This window comes from Corapipo altera, unplaced genomic scaffold (genome assembly GCF_003945725.1).
Source record: "Corapipo altera isolate COAL_440 unplaced genomic scaffold, ASM394572v1 268, whole genome shotgun sequence".
Classification (NCBI taxonomy): domain Eukaryota; kingdom Metazoa; phylum Chordata; class Aves; order Passeriformes; family Pipridae; genus Corapipo; species Corapipo altera.
Genome location: NW_020884901.1, coordinates 9,088,676 through 9,105,533, shown reverse-complemented (window position 1 = coordinate 9,105,533; position 16,858 = coordinate 9,088,676). Strand labels below are relative to the sequence as shown.

The 16,858-nt window shown below is 51.4% G+C and overlaps 1 protein-coding gene across 7 annotated transcripts in view; it reads left to right on the top strand.

Annotated features, from left to right (window-relative positions):
• The window catches only part of CACNA1B (calcium voltage-gated channel subunit alpha1 B), a 125,984-nt gene that overhangs the window by 98,092 nt on the left and 11,034 nt on the right, over positions 1–16,858 (top strand). For all 7 annotated transcript variants that reach the window (XM_027650162.1, XM_027650161.1, XM_027650160.1 and 4 more), the window contains 6 exons: positions 9,231–9,339; positions 11,585–11,692; positions 12,856–12,965; positions 13,990–14,117; positions 15,130–15,256; positions 15,854–15,964. In XM_027650162.1, the coding sequence (XP_027505963.1) occupies positions 9,231–9,339; positions 11,585–11,692; positions 12,856–12,965; positions 13,990–14,117; positions 15,130–15,256; positions 15,854–15,964 (693 nt within the window). The remainder of the gene's footprint in view (positions 1–9,230; positions 9,340–11,584; positions 11,693–12,855; positions 12,966–13,989; positions 14,118–15,129; positions 15,257–15,853; positions 15,965–16,858) is intronic.

Here is a 16,858-nt window from a genome sequence, read left to right as displayed (position 1 = left end):
GTGTGCTGGGATTTAAAATGAAAGGAAAATTAAACATACCCTTAAAATGAGGCAGCTGTGGCTTTTCTCTATTTCCTTTGATTTGTTTCTGGCCACTGAACTCAGCTTAAGGAACCCAACTAGATCAGGTTCCAGCTACTTCAGATCGATGAGTAGATACATGAACATCTGTCTGGAGACACCAATTATCCACAGAAATCCAATTATTCAGCCCCTGGGAGTTTCCACTGACTTAGAATGGAGCTGAAAGCAGCAGGAGGTGTTTGCAGGTGGGCACCCAGCTCTGCTCTGTGGTACCAGAAACATAAAGTTCTCCTTATTTCCCCCCCCCCCCCCCTCAAATCTTGTACAATTAAAAAAAACCAAAAGAGGCTAAAAAGATCATGTGTTAAAATAGGCATTTTGAATAAGGTTTTGGCTGGTTTTCAGTGTGGTGTCCCTGTTCTAAAGCACCAGAGCAGACAGACCCTTCCCCAGCCTCTGAGCTTCCTGGTATCTCATTTAATTTGTCTGATTTACAGAACAAATCCGCAGAACTTTGGCTACATGGGAATGGATTCTTCTTAAAAGGCTTTTTTAAAGACATCTTTAATTTTTGCCCGTGGGTTCGAGTCAAACAGCTCAAACCCAGACTGAACACCACATTTCTCTGAGCTTGGAGAGGATCACATTCCTCTTACACGTTACCAAAGAGCCCTGAACTACAGAAATACAAACTTCAGACCAGACCAGAGTTTTTTTCCCCATGGTGCAAGGCTGCACTTTGTGCTGCCCCCTTCCTTCCAGCTGATGATAAAACCAAACCCTCATGGGGACACAGAGCTGGTTTTTGCTCCTTCCCTGCTCCACTTCCACGTGCAGCACATCCCTGGAGCCACGCTGGAGCATCAATCCCTGGGACACTGTGTGTGGCTCGTGGCATCCCCTGCCCTGCTCCTGCCAGGTGCCCCCCACCAGTGTCACCCCTGTTGTCCTCCCACAGCTCAAGGGAGGCTTGGGGAGGGCAGTGCAGGGTCAGACCCCCCACCCAGAGCCAGCACAGGGACAGCAGTGTCACCAGCAGCCAGGGCTTTGTCTCTGCCCTGTTTTTCCTCTCTCCCTCTGAACCAAAAGGTTTTTATAAAAACCTCACTGTCCTGTCCAGCAAAAGCTCTTCTGCCCCACGTACCCACCCTTTTTCCTTCCATATCTACTTTTCCCAGTGCTCTTTGAAGGTTTTGTGTGTTTTCCCTCCCTGTCTTCGTCCGTGTTGCCTTCTCAGTCCGTGCACACCGTGGTTTTGGTTGGATTTTCCCCTCTTGGCAGCCTCCTTGGCTGCTTTCCTTCCTTTCTGCTGTTTTCTGGCTCCCCTTTCTCAACTGTTCTCCTTGGTCAGCCCGACCAGCCTCTGCAGTTCTGTGGGCTTGGCTTGCTGCTTGCTGGAGGTGCATGGCTGGGATGCTCTGGATGTGCTTCTCGGGCACCAGGAGAGCTCTATCCTGCACTGGGGTGGGGGAAAAAAGGGGAAGGGACTCAGTTTGCTGTGTTCTGTTCTGGCCACTCACTACAAGGAGGACATCGAGGGGCTGGAGCGTGTCTAGGGAAGGGGCTGGAGCAGCAGGAGCAGCTGAGGGAGCTGGGGGGGCTCAGCCTGAGAAAAGGAGGCTCAGGGGGGACCTTCTGGCTCTGCAACTCCCTGACAGGAGGGGGGAGCCGGGTGTGTGTGTGTGTGTGTGTGTCTTTTTTCCAGTTAACAAGGGACAGGAGGAGAGGAAACAGCCTCAGGTTGTTCCAGGGGAGGTTCAGGTTGGACATCAGGAAAAATTTCTTAACCAAAAGGCTTGTCAAGCACTGGCACAGCAGCCCCAGTCAGCCCCCATCCCTGGAGGGATTTAAAAACCTTACAGGTATAGACGTGGCACTTGGGGACATGGCTTAGACGTGGCTTGGCAGTGCTGGGTCAGGGGTTGGACTCAATGATCTTACAGCTCTCCATCCTAAAGGATTCTGTAGTCCTATGAATTTAAAAGTCTCTTCTACCCAGCCAGATGGAAAGAGGGAAGAAAATCACTCTGACTTCACTCTGGTGTCTTGAGATTTGCTCGTTTGCCCATTTTCAGACGAGGGTGTTTTTTCCCCCCTTTTATACTCATGTTTGAGACTTTGAGGCCTCTCAGACAGACTCAGCCTGTCAGAGAGAAGGCTCCAGGGGTTTGTGTGCCCTCAGGAGTAGCAGGGAGGGCAGATGGCAGCCAGCTCTGCTGTCACCTGGAATGACTCCAGCCTTGGCACCACAGAGCCTCTTCCTTCTCTTTTGGGAGACTGAAAAGCCCACGATGCCATGGAATCTCTGTGGCACTGCAGTGCCAGAGAGATCCAGGTATTTCCAGGAGGGGGGTTGAAGGATGGGTTTTTTGAGAGCCTGGAGTGACAGTCTTTGGAATGGTGTGGTGCTAGGAGAGGGAATGACCCAACCCTTGCCCCTCTGCTCTTCAGGGTCCTCTTCTTCCCAGGAGAGGATGACACTGCCAGCAGACACATCTCCCCCTCTGTCCAAGTGCAGCTCCAGGTGAAGCCCTGGTGAGGCTGCAGGGCAGTGCTGGCACAGCCCAACAGGGCTCTTGGCTTTGTTTTGGGGTTCTCTCAGTGCTGTCAAACGTGGCTTTGCACACCCTGTTTCAGGAGTGATTCATTGCAGGGATTGGGAGGGCTCTGCTTTTCCCTTCAGCACCTCCTGACACGGCCAAGGCTCCAGGGCTGATCCCCCAGCGTGGGCAGCAGGGCAGGGGGGGATTCTGCCCCTCTGCCCCTCAGGTGAGACCCCCCTGCAGAGCTGCCTCCAGCCCTGGGGAACAGCACAGCAAGGACATGGAGCTGCTGGAGAGAGTCCAGAGGAGGCCCCAGGATGATCAGAGGGCTGGAGCAGCTCTGCTGGGAGGGAAGGCTGGGAGAGTTGGGATTGTTCAGCCTGGAGAAGAGAAGGCTCCAGGGAGACCTGAGAGCCCCTTCCAGTGCCTAAAGGGGCTCCAGGAGAGCTGGAGAAGGACTTTGGACAAGGGCCTGGAGTGACAGGACAAGGGAGAATGGCTTCCCACTGCCAAAAGGCAGAGTTAGATGGGATATTGGGAAGGAATTGTTGGCTGGGAGGGTGGTGAGGCCCTGGCACAGGTTGCCCAGAGAAGCTGTGGCTGCCCCATCCCTGGGAGTGTCCAAGGCCAGGTTGGATGGGGCTTGGAGCAACCTGGGCTAGTGGAAGGTGTCCCTGCCCATGGCAGGGGGTGGGATGAGAGGAGCTTTAAGGTCCCTTCCAGCCCAAACCAGTCTGGGATTCTGTGGGGAGATCTCAGAGCTGGACTGGCTCCTCACCCACCCCAGGATGCAGCAGGAGGGAAGAAGCCCATGAGCAGCCTCTCTGAAGCCAAGAGAAGAGTTAAATAAGAGCAGAATATTTACAACTAGGTCGGGGTGAATTATTCATAGCCAATAATTTATTCACCAAACTCAGCCTCATTTCCCACAGCAGCTCTCTCACTGTCCCGAATTTATTCACGTCTGGGGATCGTTCCCAGGGCAGTTCTTGTCCCAGAGGCTGCTCAGGAGCTGCTGATGGGGTGCTCTTAATAATTCAAATCCGTCGGGGTGCCAGCCACTTTTCCAGGCATTCCTAGCTCAGTGTTCTCCTCTCCCTGCTGGGGTTGGAGAAATATGTCAGTGAACAGAATTTAGGGTGCAGATACTTCTCTTCAGTGCTGCTTTCTGTGTCAGCAGGAGACTTTTTATCCCAGCTTTTGACACCGGGATGAATTTCCCTTGCATTTCCTACTCGGACATTGCCCGAGAAGTTTCTGAGCAGAAGATCCGCAAAAAAAATTAAAAAAGGGCATTTATCGTGTCGGTTGACACAAAGGTTTTGGTGCCTCGTTAGCGACGTGTTTGTTTATTGGCAATTAAATCCCTCCCGGGAGCCGGGGGGGGGGGTGTCTGGAGCCTCCTGACCGCGCCGGGAACCCGAGCGGAGCCTCCGCTCCTCGGTTCCCTCGTTATCTGCTCACAGTTAATTAGGAGGCTCCGGAGACAAGATCCCAGCTCCCGCCTCTGGGGCCCTCTGCCGCAGAATTAACGAGCTCGGCAGGGGGAGGATTCCAAATCCTGCTAATTAAAGCCGAGGGCTGGAGGAGGGTTCCCCACGCGCGGCCGCGAAACCGGAGCGGGGACTCCATCTGGTGCCCGCGGCTCCTCCTCGCCCGTCCCGGGGAGGAAATCGGCTGGGACCCCCCAAATCAGCCCTGAACCCCCCAAAATCGGCTGGGACACACCCCGGCATCACCCCCAGAATCGGCTGGGACCCCCAAAATCAGCCCTAACTCCCCCTCCCTCCCAAAATCCCCCTTGCTCTGTCAGACTCCCCCGGGCCCCTTTCGACCCTGCAGGACCCCCAAAATCAGCCCTGAACACCCCCCCCCTTGCTCTTCAGGACCCCCAAAATCGGCCTTAACTCCCCCTCCCCGCCAAAATCCCCCTTGCTCTGTCAGACTCCCCAAAATCAGCCTGGGACCACCCCCCTGGACCCCTTTTGACCCTGCAGGACTCCCAAAATCGTCCCTGAACACCCCTCCCCCCCCTTGCTCTTCAGGACCCCCAAAATCAGTCCTGAACACCCCCCCTTGCTCTTCAGGACCACTAGAATCGGTGGAACCCCTTCCAAAACCCCCTCATTGCTCTATGGGACTCCCAAAATTAGCTGGGATCCCCAAAATCAGCCCTGACCCCCCAAAATCAGCTGGGACCCCCAAAATCCTCCTTGAGCTGCCAAACCCCCCCAGTCAGCGTGGGACACCCCTCAAACTCCCTCCTTGCTCTACAGGACCTCCAAAATTATCTGGGACCCCCGAAATCAGCCATGACCCCCCAAATTGGCTGTGAACCCCTGGCACGACCCCTTGCTCTGCAAGACCCCCAAAATCAACCCTAACCCCCCCCACCCCCCCAGAACCCCCCCCTTGCTCTGCAGGACCCCCAAAATCAGCCTGGGACCCCCCAGAGGACCCAACTTCCCCCAAAGGTGCCCCCTTTTTGCTCCCTAAAAAACACCCCTTTAGGATCCCCCATTTTTGTGGGTTTTTAGTTGGTTTTGGGGTTTTTTGGGTGGAATTTTTTTGTTTGTTTGTTTGTTTTCCTTTGGTTTTTTTTGTCGTTGGGATTTTTTGGTTGGTTGTTGTTTCATCTTGGATTTTTTCTGTTTTATTTTGGTTTTTTAAGTATTGTTTTTAATTTTTTTTTTTAAATTTTTCTTTTTAAATTACGTTTTTGTATCCCATTCCAAAACATGAGACACAGCCTGGAAGCACAACTTCAAACAGAAAAAAAAGCAAAAACTGAGGGAGAAGTTAATTTTTTTAAAAAAACTTAGTACAGTCTAAACATCTAGTTCAGGTTTTTTTAACCCTTTTGTTGTCCCTACTGTATAAGCAAGACTGGGATTTTTTCTCTGCTGGTTAAGGATGAAAATCAAAAGTTCTTGATGAATTTTCCAAAGAGAAACTTTTGGGTCAAGCAAAATATTTGAGAAATTTCCCCACTTTTCAGTTGGATTCCAGTTCCTTTATGGGTCCTGTAGGGTATTAAAATACAGGTAAAATTAGCAAGTGATTTGGAAAGGATTGGAATTTTCTCCTTTGCACAAGGAGATATTTTTATGTATGGGGTTGTTTTGTAATAATGGAGGAAAAAAAAAAAGAAGATACCAACTCGTTTGAGCCTTTCAGCTGCATTTCTGGAATTAGGAAAACACCCCAGGGAATGGTCAGGGATGTTCAGGGATCCAGTCCCTCCTCAGGGGTGGCTGTGCCAGTGTCTGGCTGATTCCTTGGCACCCCTGGGTGCCCAGGGGAGTTTGGGTTTGGGCTCAGGTCTCACCAACCTCCTCCCTCCCCTCCCACCCATCCTGGTGGCAGAGCTATTTTGAATCCAAGATGAATCAACTCCTTTCCCCCAACTGCTTCATCTCCCAGAAATGTCATATATTTATTTAAGCAACGTTATTTTCTCGACTCAGAGGCTTCCAAGGAAGCGGATTTCCCTGATTTTGGGAAGGATTTTGTGGCTGAGGCCTGCAGGGCTTGGCTGCAAAAGGTTTTAGGCACTTTTAGCTCATTTTATGGGCTTTTTTTTTGGGTAAAAAATGGGTGGATGCTCTGCCCTGGGAGGTGCAACTTGCAGCTGACCTTGAGCAAGTTCTCCTCGATTGGTTGTCAGGGAAGGATGGGGAGATGTATCCCAGTTTTCCACCCTGATGGAGAGAGGGACACATCCCATCCCTGCCTGGGGGGCTGGGAGATGCCTGAGGAGCAGCACAAAGCCACTTTTTCTGCTCATTTCTGGCTTGTCAGGTTGGAAATCTCAGTGACCTGAAGGTCTGTGAGTTGACCAGTTGGACCAGTTTGCACAGTTGGGATGGAAAAAATGCTGCTGGAGACCAGGAAGTGTGTGGAGGGAATGACAGGGAGAGGAGGGAAAGGAGGTGCTTTTTGGGAAGAGCCTCTCCCAGGTGCCTGTTCATGGCACCTCTGCCTGGAATTTCTCCTTGGGTTTGGCTCAGCATGTAAAAAAAATCCCCCTGGAAAACCTTTCCCTAAATGCTCCTGGTTAAAATTAAGGAGGAAAAGCCTTTGTACAGGAGGGGTGTGACGTGCCCTGTGTTCTGCCTCCGTGTCCTTTGGGAATTCAGTCTGGAAAATCAGCTGAGGAGACCTGGAATGTGTCAGTGCCAGTTTTTGGGGCTAGTTTTTGTGAGGATAGAGCTCTCCTGTGGGGAATTATTTCTCATCTGCTTGTTCTTCACTTCCATGCATCTTCTCTCTCTCTCTCTTTCCATCCCTTTACTCTCTCCCACTGAAGTGGGACCCAGTGGGACTCTCCAAGTGGTAACTCTGAACTCTCATGGATGGATTTTTTGCAACTTTTTGTGTGCTGAGGGCAGAAATTTCAATTGAAATCCTGTTTCATTGACACAAGTGAACAGAAACCCAAACCTGTGGTGTTGACAGCATTTGATACTGTCAATGAATTACAAAGGGACAGAAGCCTTGGCTTTGATTTTCCTGTCTCTGAGGCTGGATAGACATGGAAAATGACCTTGGGCATGCTGGAAGGAACATCTTGGAGATTCCAGTGGTTTGTCTCAGAATTTAGGAGATGAGAGAGGTTGTTACACCGGTCTCTTGTCTCTCCAGCATGGAATGAGAGCCCAAGATGTGTGAAAAGATAAATAATGGAAGTGTCCAAGGCCAGGTTGGACGGGGCTTGGAGCAACCTGGGCTAGTGGAAGGTGTCCCTGCCCATGGCAGGGGGTGGAAGAAGATGATCTTTAAGGTTTGTCTCAGAGATGACAATAAAATGACCTTAAAGGTCCCTTCCAAGCCAGAGCAGGTTGTGATTCTGAGGCAGCTCAGTTCAGACCTCTGGGAAGTTGTGTGTCAGACATTGCTCCAAGCAGGGAGGCTAAACCAGGGATGGAAAGGGTGACCAAGGCTTGGCTTGGGTTGGGTGAAGCACAGGAGCAAGAATCAGGGCTCACAGGGACCACTCTGCCTCTCACCTCACCTGAGGCTCCAGCAGGTCCCTGCACTCACCCACAGCCTGTTTCCCTTCCCCAAAAATGTGCCCATGAGCAGAGGTGCTCCTGCCACACATTCTCCCTGTGCCAGCCAGGAGGGTGAGTGGGGCTGCACCGGCAGCTGCAGCTCTGGAAAACACTGCCAGCCCTGTGCCCAGAGCCAGGGGAGGGTCTGCAGCCCACGGACAGCCCTCTGACAGCACTTGGGGCTGCTGGGAAACAAAGACAGGGTTTCTGTGCAGAGCTAGAGATAAAAAAAAAAACCAGCTTAAGGAGCTCTCAGATGGGGATGAAATTCCCTCCCAGGGAGGGGCCCTGGCCAAGCTGCCCCTGGGGGTTACAGCTGAGGCAGCTCAACCCTCAGTGACCTCCTCAGGCTCCACATTCCCTTGGAGAGTGGAAACTCTGAGATTTGGCTGATATGGCTCCAGGTTTGGCTGATATGGCTCTGGACAAGGACATTTTCAAAGAGCTGGTGAGAGCTGAGGAGCTGATAAATCATCAGGTTGCTGAAGGAGAAGAAACCCATCCTTTAAATGTGTGGCTCAGGTTATCAGCAAGGCTTGGAGAGTCCTTCCCCCTGTCAACACGTCCATGCTCTGCTGCCAGAGGTGTTCAGGGGAGCCCCAGCTTTCCAAAGCAATTCCTTGCTTACCAGAATGATGAATTTGCCCTGGATGATGATGGGGAAGGAGTAGCTGCCAGGTCTGCAAATCTTGGAAGATGCTGATCCTGAGGGACTGTTCCACATGGTGGCCATCACAGTTCTGCTCATGTTAATCCATGGGGAAGGTCTGGATGGGGCTGTGTAGCTCATTGACTGGAAGGGAAGGAGGAGACAAGGATGCCCACAGGGCAAGGAGGGAAGAGCCAGAACTCAGGGATCTCCAGTGGGAAGGATGTGGACACCTTTACCTTCTAGCACCCAGTCCCAAACTGCCCCAGGTGCTTGAGCCACATCACAGGGCTCAGCAGCCTTGTTTCCAAGGTGGTCCAACCATGGGCCCACTCAGGGACTGCACATCTCCTGTACAAAGCCCTCCTTGTCACTGGAAGTGCCTCCCTCACATCCCACTCCCCAGCCAGGCCGCCTGCACAGCTGGAAGGGGCACAGCTGGAAGGGGCACAGCCACGTTCAGGATAGAGCTGCAGATGCAAACTCTCCTTCAGCTTCCCTCCTTCAGCACTGCCAGCTCCCATTTGTTGCTGTTTCTCCTGTTGTAAAACCAAAATTTAGGTGAAGGCAACTGGTGTAGGAAAGGGTGGAGGAGGTGGAGTTGTGGTTTATCGCTGCTTTGGGTACCAGCCACACTTCTGGAGCTGCAGCATCACTGGAGACTGTCAGGAGCAGGGCAGCAGGCTGGGAAATGGGTTCAGAGCATCCCAACTGGCTGCTTTTGGCAGAACTCCCTGTAGGATTGCAGTGCAGTGCTGGCAACCCCCTTGTTTAACCACTGGAGCCACTGTGGTGTCTCAGCCCTGCTCCTGGACAGGAGCTGAGATCGAGGAGCTGCATTTCAGCACACAAAAAGTTCCCCCATGTCTCAGTCTGGGTGTTTGAAGGGCTGGCAGAGGGGAGGGCGGGGTGGGGGGAGGAATCCTGAGCCACCCTCACGGCGAGTGTTTCCCTCCCCAGCGCCTGGTGAGGATGAACATGCCCATCTCCCCCGAGGACCTGACCGTGCACTTCACATCCACGCTGATGGCCCTGATCAGGACTGCCCTGGAGATCAAACTGGCCTCAGGTGAGAGGGAGGGGATGGCACAGTCATCTGGAGGGCACAGCAAAGGAAACAAGGGCAGTTCAGCTCCTTGGCACCCTCTGTGCCGTGCCATGGTCACACAGGGATCAGGGAAGCTGGAGCCACATCTGGACTTGGACTTCATTATAGTACAGTAGATTCCTTCTATACAGGAAAAACCCAACCAAACCCAGTGCCCTGTGTAGCCTCTTCCAGAGCTTTTCCGTGGCTTTGTCAGCCTCCAACCTGTGTTTTCAGGATGAGAACAATTTTTATCATCTGAGCTCTGGAAAACCAGAAAACAATTCCAGTTTGCTGAGAGCACATGTGGCTCAACCCCCAGCTCATCTGCTGGCTTGGTGTCCTCTCAAAACCACAGGAATTCTGCTCCAGGTGGAAATCCTCTTTTCCTATTGCCAGCACCCAAGGGCAAGGGAGCTTTGGGGCAGGGACAGAGGGATCCTGAGCTCCTCTGCCTTTGGGGTGGCTGCATCCCTGGGGATCTTTGGCCATCCCAGTGGAGAGCTCTCAAAGGAGAAGAATCCTTGTGTGTGCTCATTGCTGTCAAACAGAAATGAGAATTTCCACCCCCCTTAACTATTCCAGCACAGGGGAAAACCAGCCCTTCCTTCCCAATTGCTCTCTGCTGGCAGCCAGGCACTGACTCCAAGTGCCCTGAACCACATTCTGCCTTGAGATAAAATTATTTAAGTGTTTAATCAGGCGTTTACTTGACTTCCCAATTAAACTTTGTAATGTAATAAAACACACTGGCCTTTTCTCTGGGTCACTACAGCATTTAATCAGCCTGGCTGGGGTCACAATCAAGGCATGCCTGGCCCCAGCACTTTTATGCCTAATTTAAAAGTTAACAGGAGGTAACAATGCTCTTATGAGCACAGGGCAAGGCAGGGGTGGGTTTTGTGCTTTCCTAAGCAGTTTTAGGCCAGCAGTGCAACCTCCCTGGGTTAATCACCTCCCTCACGTGTTGCTGAAACTCGGATGCTTTGGGTTGGCACTGCTGGAAGGAGAAAAACTTTGGAGGTCACTGGGGCTCCCTAAGGGAATGAAACTTGGGGAGTGATGCTGAGCATCAGACACTCGTTTCTAAGGATGCCTTTAGGATTTCCTGGGACTTTAAGGGCCAGCACCTTATTTCAGGAGTAACTTCTAGCTGAGGATGCTGAGAGTTTGTGTTATTTTCAGCTTCTGGTTACCTGGTAACTCAATGGTAACTCAAAAAGCCTTTTTAACTGGAAAAGGCTCTCCTCTCCCCCCCTCCCTTTTTTTTTGGGTCTACCCTGGAAGGAACCAGAGAAGAGAGCTCAGCTGATAGCACTGGATTCTTTCTCTGCTTTCTCTCTGCTGTGGGGTGTGAGGTTTTGACCTGTTGTGTTGTTATGAGCTCGTTTGAATGGGTTTCATGTGCTACATTTAATTGAGTCTTTAGTAGGACTAACAGGCCCTTAATAAACCCTCCCTAATGAGCTGCTGTGTGGGAGTTCAAACCACCGTGTAACAGAGTACCCAGAGCCTCCTCCCAGTACTTTTCTCTTAGAAAAATAATCTCTGTCATTCAGATGAACTAGTTAATTGGCTCCTGTGCAGAGCATTCAGCTGGGAGCTGCCCTGTTGGCTCACACAGCCTTTAATCACTTCCCACTGCTGCATTAAGGCCTCCCTTTGCCCCTTTGAACAGCTCAGCTCTGTTTTACCTTGAGATGGAGCTGCTGGTACAGAACAACCTGCAGTGTCTCACTGCCGGAGATTTTGGGAAGAGTTGGTGGCAGAGGGGGTTTATAACCCCTCATGGCATTGCTCAGTGGAAGGTGTCCCTGCCCACGGAGCTGGAGGATCTTTAAGGTGCTTTCTGACCCAAATCATTCCATGATTCAAGTCCAACACCTCCTTTGAATCCCACCTGGGAGGTGCTGCTGCTTCCTGGGGGCGCTTCCCAGCGTCCCAAAGCAGGAGGCACCTGCAGTCAGGTGGAGCAAGTCTGAGCTTAAGTTTAAGCCCCAGGTAAGAGCAGAGAGTCAGCAGGTTGAGGTGATGATGGTCCTGGTAAATTCACACACTGTTTTCATGGAGGGAGCCACCAATTCCCTCCTCCACATCTGCTGCAGCTGTGCTGGCTCCCCCTTCTCAAGGAATGGAAGGATGAGGATGCAAATGCTGGGATGTGCTGCCAGGATAAGGGTTTTCACTCTCCCTCCTGTGTCTCTCCCTCTCCCCTCCCTCTCTGCAGGTGGAGTTAAACAGCACCAGTGTGATGCTGAGCTGAGAAAGGAGATCTCCCTGGTTTGGCCCAACCTGTCCCAGAAGACTCTGGATTTGCTGGTGCCTCCTCACAAACGTAAGTGGTTCAACAGCAAGCACTGGATCCATCCCAGGCACTCAAGAAGCCCAGAAAAGGTTTCCCCCTCCTTGCCTGAGCTGTCCCAAGCCCCATCTGGGCACACAGTCATGTGGAATCAGCTTCTTGGCACCCTCTGTGCTGCCATGCCATGGGCACATAGGGATCAGAGAAGCTGAGATCACGTCTAGGCATGGACTTCACGATGCTACAGGGGATTTTCTGTTCTCAGGGGAAAAGAACCCCAAAACAGTGGCAAAAAAGCCAAGAGTGTGGCCTTTTGCAGGGCTTTTCCATGGCTTTGTCAGCCTCCAGCCTGTACCTTGCAGGATAGGAGAGCTATTTCTCCCATCTGAGCTCCAGAAAACCAGGAGAAGAAAATCGCAGTTTGCTGAGAACTCAGAGAATCAGAAGTGAAGTGTTTGGGGGCTAAAGGCCCTTGGGTTGATGATGCCCTGGGAGAATGTGCTGAGAAAATGGAAAGTTTGCCCATTCAAGGCTTCTGGGTTCCTGATTAATGAGGAGCAGTGCAGAGCAATAAGGGCACTGTTAATTAAGATAAATGAGGTTGCTGAGGAGGTGCCAATCAGTGGGGAGTGACTGCTTAAGTCTTTCCCTGCCCTCTGTACCTGCTGCCCCAAATCCCTGCTCCATGGTGAGTGCTCCAATGCTGTGTTGGGAAGGGCTGGTTCTGGCTCTCTGAGGGTGGAAAAAGACATCTGGAAAAATGAAATGCTCTTTAAATGTTTATTTAGCCCCTTATGCCCAGGTTGACTGTAATTCAAACAAAGAGGAATAAGGCTTTTTTTCTTGATAACAAGCAGGCTGTGGATCTGGCATGAATTTAGCAGTTCTCTCAGCGGTGCTTAAAATGCCACAGAGGTTTCCTGCCTGGTTTTTGCTGCGTGATCTCTGTGTTTGATCTCAGATGGGAGAGGCAGCAAGAGGGAAAGAGCTGAAGAAGTTTGTTGTAACCTTCTCCTCATCATTATCTTCTTTCCCCTGTTTTCTGTGTCTGTTTTGCCTCATTATTCTGATGTTTCTTCTCTCCTCTCCTTGTTTTTTGTACCCATTTGCTGTTATTTTTTGTGTTTTTTGACTTATCTTGTGCTTCTCATCCTTGAAATTTTTTCATGTTTCAATGTCTCACCCTCCTCTGGCAGCTGATGAAATGACTGTGGGGAAGGTCTACGCAGCACTGATGATATTTGACTTCTACAAGCAGAATAAGAACAGCAGGGAACAAGTCCAACCCCCCGGAGGCCTCTGCCAGGTACCCACCAAAAAGGTGTTTTACTCCATCCTCCCTCTTGGGCAGCCCCTTTTCCAGCATTGAGCAGCTCTCACCAGCAAGTTTCATCCAGAAACTCTGCATTCGTCTCCAGGCAGGGTTGGAAAATGCTGTCTCAAAAATCAAAACCCCTCCTGAAAGTCTGTCTGAAAAACTATTTAAAAAAAATTGTTACAGTCGCCTTTTCTGGGAGATCCAGAAAGACTTTTTCCAAAAAATGTCAGCTGATGTTTGACAGTCTAAATCCTATTTTCAGAAGTGGCCCAGGGACTGGGGAACACCAGAAGATTTCTTTGGGGGCATGAAAGAATTAATGAAAGCTGCTAATAGTTTGGCTGTAAAATGTTGTGAGTTGCTTTTGAAAATGGGAATTATCGAAAATCGTTTGGGCTCTAGTGGGAATTATTCCAAAACATTTTGTCTCTAATAGATTTTAAGTTTTTTTGCAATTTCTTGGAATTATTTCTTGAAAGTATTTCCACCATGAGTTTAGCTCAGTTGGTTATGCCAAGATCATGGACCATTTATTTAAGAGTTGGACTTGATAATCCTTGGGGGTCTCTTCCAACTCTGAATATTCTGTGATATTTCCACACAAATGGCTTGGGATTGAAACCCCAGTGGTTTCCAGTAGGACAAATAGCTACTGTTTTTAGGGTGATCATCCAGCTGAGCTCCAGCAGGGCACAGAGATCTGTCCTGCATGTGGGTGGCTGCAGCAGAGCCCATGTCACAACCTGAGGGAAATCCCATCCCTGAGGGAAATCCCAGTCTGGGAGAACACTTAGAGGGATGGGGGATTGCAGTACAACGACTTGACTTGTACAAAGCTGAGGGCAGCAGGTCCTTCAGAGCCCCTCCCAGCCGTGGTTGGGCCGGGCTGGGCTTTGTGCTGGGCTGGGCTTTGTGCTGGGCTCATCTCCCAGCGTGGCAAAGTGGACTTTTGTTGAAAGCCCTTCAGCCCACACCAGCTGTGCCTCTGACACCCTTCCCTTGTGCTTGGCAGCCTGGCCCAGTGTCCCTGTTCCACCCCTTGAAGGCCACCCTGGAGCAGACCCAGCCCACAGCGTTCAACAACGCCAAGGCCTTCCTGCGCCAGAAGAGCTCGGCCTCCCTCAACAACGGGGGGGCTCTGTGAGTATCCCCTGACCCACCCCAAAGCCCTCACTGGGTGTGTCCACTGGGTTCAGTGGCTCTGGAAGTGGGAACACCAAGACCAGCAGCCCCATCAATCCATGGCTGGGATGATTCCCGTTGGTGGCTTCCAAAACCTCTCTGTCTGTCTCTGCTTCCCGCTGCTGCCTGGGGTGGGACACTGGGCTCTCCAGACCTTTGTGTTTCCTCAATGGTCTCCCTTGAATCTCCATGGCAGAACTTTCCACTGTGGGTGGTTGTGAGCGTGAGTTTCCTCGCAGGAATTTGGGATCGTTGCAAAACAACCAAACAAACCCCAGTCCACCAAGGAGTTCCTGGGAGTCCAGGGGGTCCTTGGGAACAAGGTCATCCCTGGAGCTCAGGGCACTTGGTAACAGCAAGGGCTTCTTTAGTCTTGCCATGACAGAATGTGTCTCTTTGGGCTAAATAATCCTTCCCCAAAGAGCTTTCCAAACAGTTCTAGGAACAGAATTCCCTAAGGAATTCTCAATTTCCTGCTCTCCAGGTGACTTGTGTGGGTCACACAACTGCTGTGGATTTTTAGGGATAGACATCTGAGGTTTAAACATCCCAAACAACCCTGATGGGGGCATTTGGGAAGCCACCAGTGGCTCAGCAGTGAAACCTGTGGGTGCCACTGGACTTTGAGTGAATGTCCTTTAGTTTTGGTGTTTGACCACTGTCCAACTGTCCTGCTCACAGAATTGGCCCGAGCTCCAACATTCTTCGTTCTTCTTCATCAGGAATTAAGTCACAGAAATTGCTTTTCTCAGTTACTGGGGAAAAAAAAAAAAAAAGAAAATACGGCTGTTGTGATTTCCTTGTTCTCGTGGGATCTTCAGGCTCTGTAGGATGTGATCCTGGAAAAACCCAGGGGACCTGATAGTTTCACCAGCAGCTCTGGTTTCCCAAGTTTGCCACACTGCGAGTTCAGCAAAATCATCTTTGCGAAGGAGTGACTGTTTTTCCTTCCCACTTTTCCTTCTGGCAGCCCAGCCCCAGAGGGGGGGATCAAAGAGTCCAGCTCCTGGGGGACCCAGCGCACCCAGGACGTGTTTTATGAAACCAGGACCCCGGCTTTTGAGAGAGGCCACTCCGAGGAGATCCCCATCGAACGGGTGAGCACGCGGGGGGCAGGTGGGAGGGCAGGGCATGGTGAGGGGCAGGAGATTCCACAACTGTGGTAGGACTTTAGATATTGTAGAAAATGTTCAGGAAACCAGGTGAAGAGAGGGAGACACGCATGAAATGGTAGATCTGCCCCGTGAGGCAAGTGTTGCTCTTACAACCCCAAATTTGCTTAGGGGGGAAGACCAAATCCCAACAGCTTCCACGGCCTGATAGCTGTGATGGGGACACCCTTTCCATGGAATTCTGTCTTGCTGCAATAGGCTACCTAAGGTTATCTCTTCCCATTATCTCAGTCCCAGTGCCATCAGTGTCCTAGCTCGGGTCAGGGGTTTCACAGGTCACACCTGGGGCTCGTGGCTGGTGGAAGAGCCCGGCCCAGTGCTGTCCTTGCTGCAGAAAGCCCAGCAGACAGAGAGTAACCTTCTCCACAGCTCTTCATTTACTCTCTGTCCCATCCCACCATTTCCTCACGACAACATCCAACCTAGCAAAGCATGCTCAGGTGACGGCTTCAAAGCTCAGGTGATGGCTTCAAAGCTGATGTTCATGTTCTTGCTACTGAAAACATGTCATGTTTCCATCAGGTGGTAGAAATGAGGGAAATCAGCCCCACAGTTGCCAATGGAGAGCCCCAGCCAGGCCTGGAGAGCCAGGGCCGGGCGGCCTCCATGCCACGCCTGGCTGCCGAAACCAAGGTGAGCGGGGGAGTCCTCACTGCTGGAGGGGGCCAGGAACTCAGGGGCTGCTCTCTCTGCTTGTTGTGTTGCTTGTGGATGTTTGTTTTAGGAGACGTTTGCTGATCTGGAGGCAGGAAACCTTTATTCCAGCAGGTATTGGTGTGTAGTCACAGCGCTGTCCCAGGTTTTACTCACCCCTGGTTGCAGCAAAAAGCAGCCCAGTGGGATCCCTCTGGCTGGGGCTGAGGGCTGCCCACCCAAGGGTGTCCTCACTGACTGGGGGCAATGCCACTTGCCAGAGAAAGACATGTATTTCCCATTGCCAACTGTGTGTCACCATCAGACAGCCCAGCAGGACATGCTCACATGCCTTGACCTTGAAAAAATCAGGAGATGTGCTGTGACTGTCTTAGATGAATGTAGGACAGAATAGTAGGGAGCCTGTGCCTGGAATGCTGCATTTGGACACCGAGCCTCCTCCTGGTTTTTCCTCTTCCCACCATACTCAGCACGTTCTCTACTGTTCTTGTCCAGTGAAATGGTGTCCAGGAGATCCCTTGGGTGGCTTTTCCAAAAGAAATCCCATTGTAGAGTTATTCTCCAGCCATTTGTGGACACTGCTTAGTGTGTAGGATGTCAGAGACCATTTCTGACCATTCCACATGTTCATTGCTGACTGTTTGTCCCAAACACTCTCCAGTCACTGTCCTGCCTCCCACGTGTCAGAACATCTCACACTCATGTCGTGCCTCATTCCAAGGGCCTGATTCCTGATCAGGAGGGAGCAGCCTGGGTTTGGGGGCTGTTCCCATTGCTCTCCATGGGAAGCAGAACATAAAAGAGCTGCTGCACCCTAAACTCAAAGCCTGTGCTCTGCACACACAGCAGCAGCTCCAGCCCATGGAATCTTTG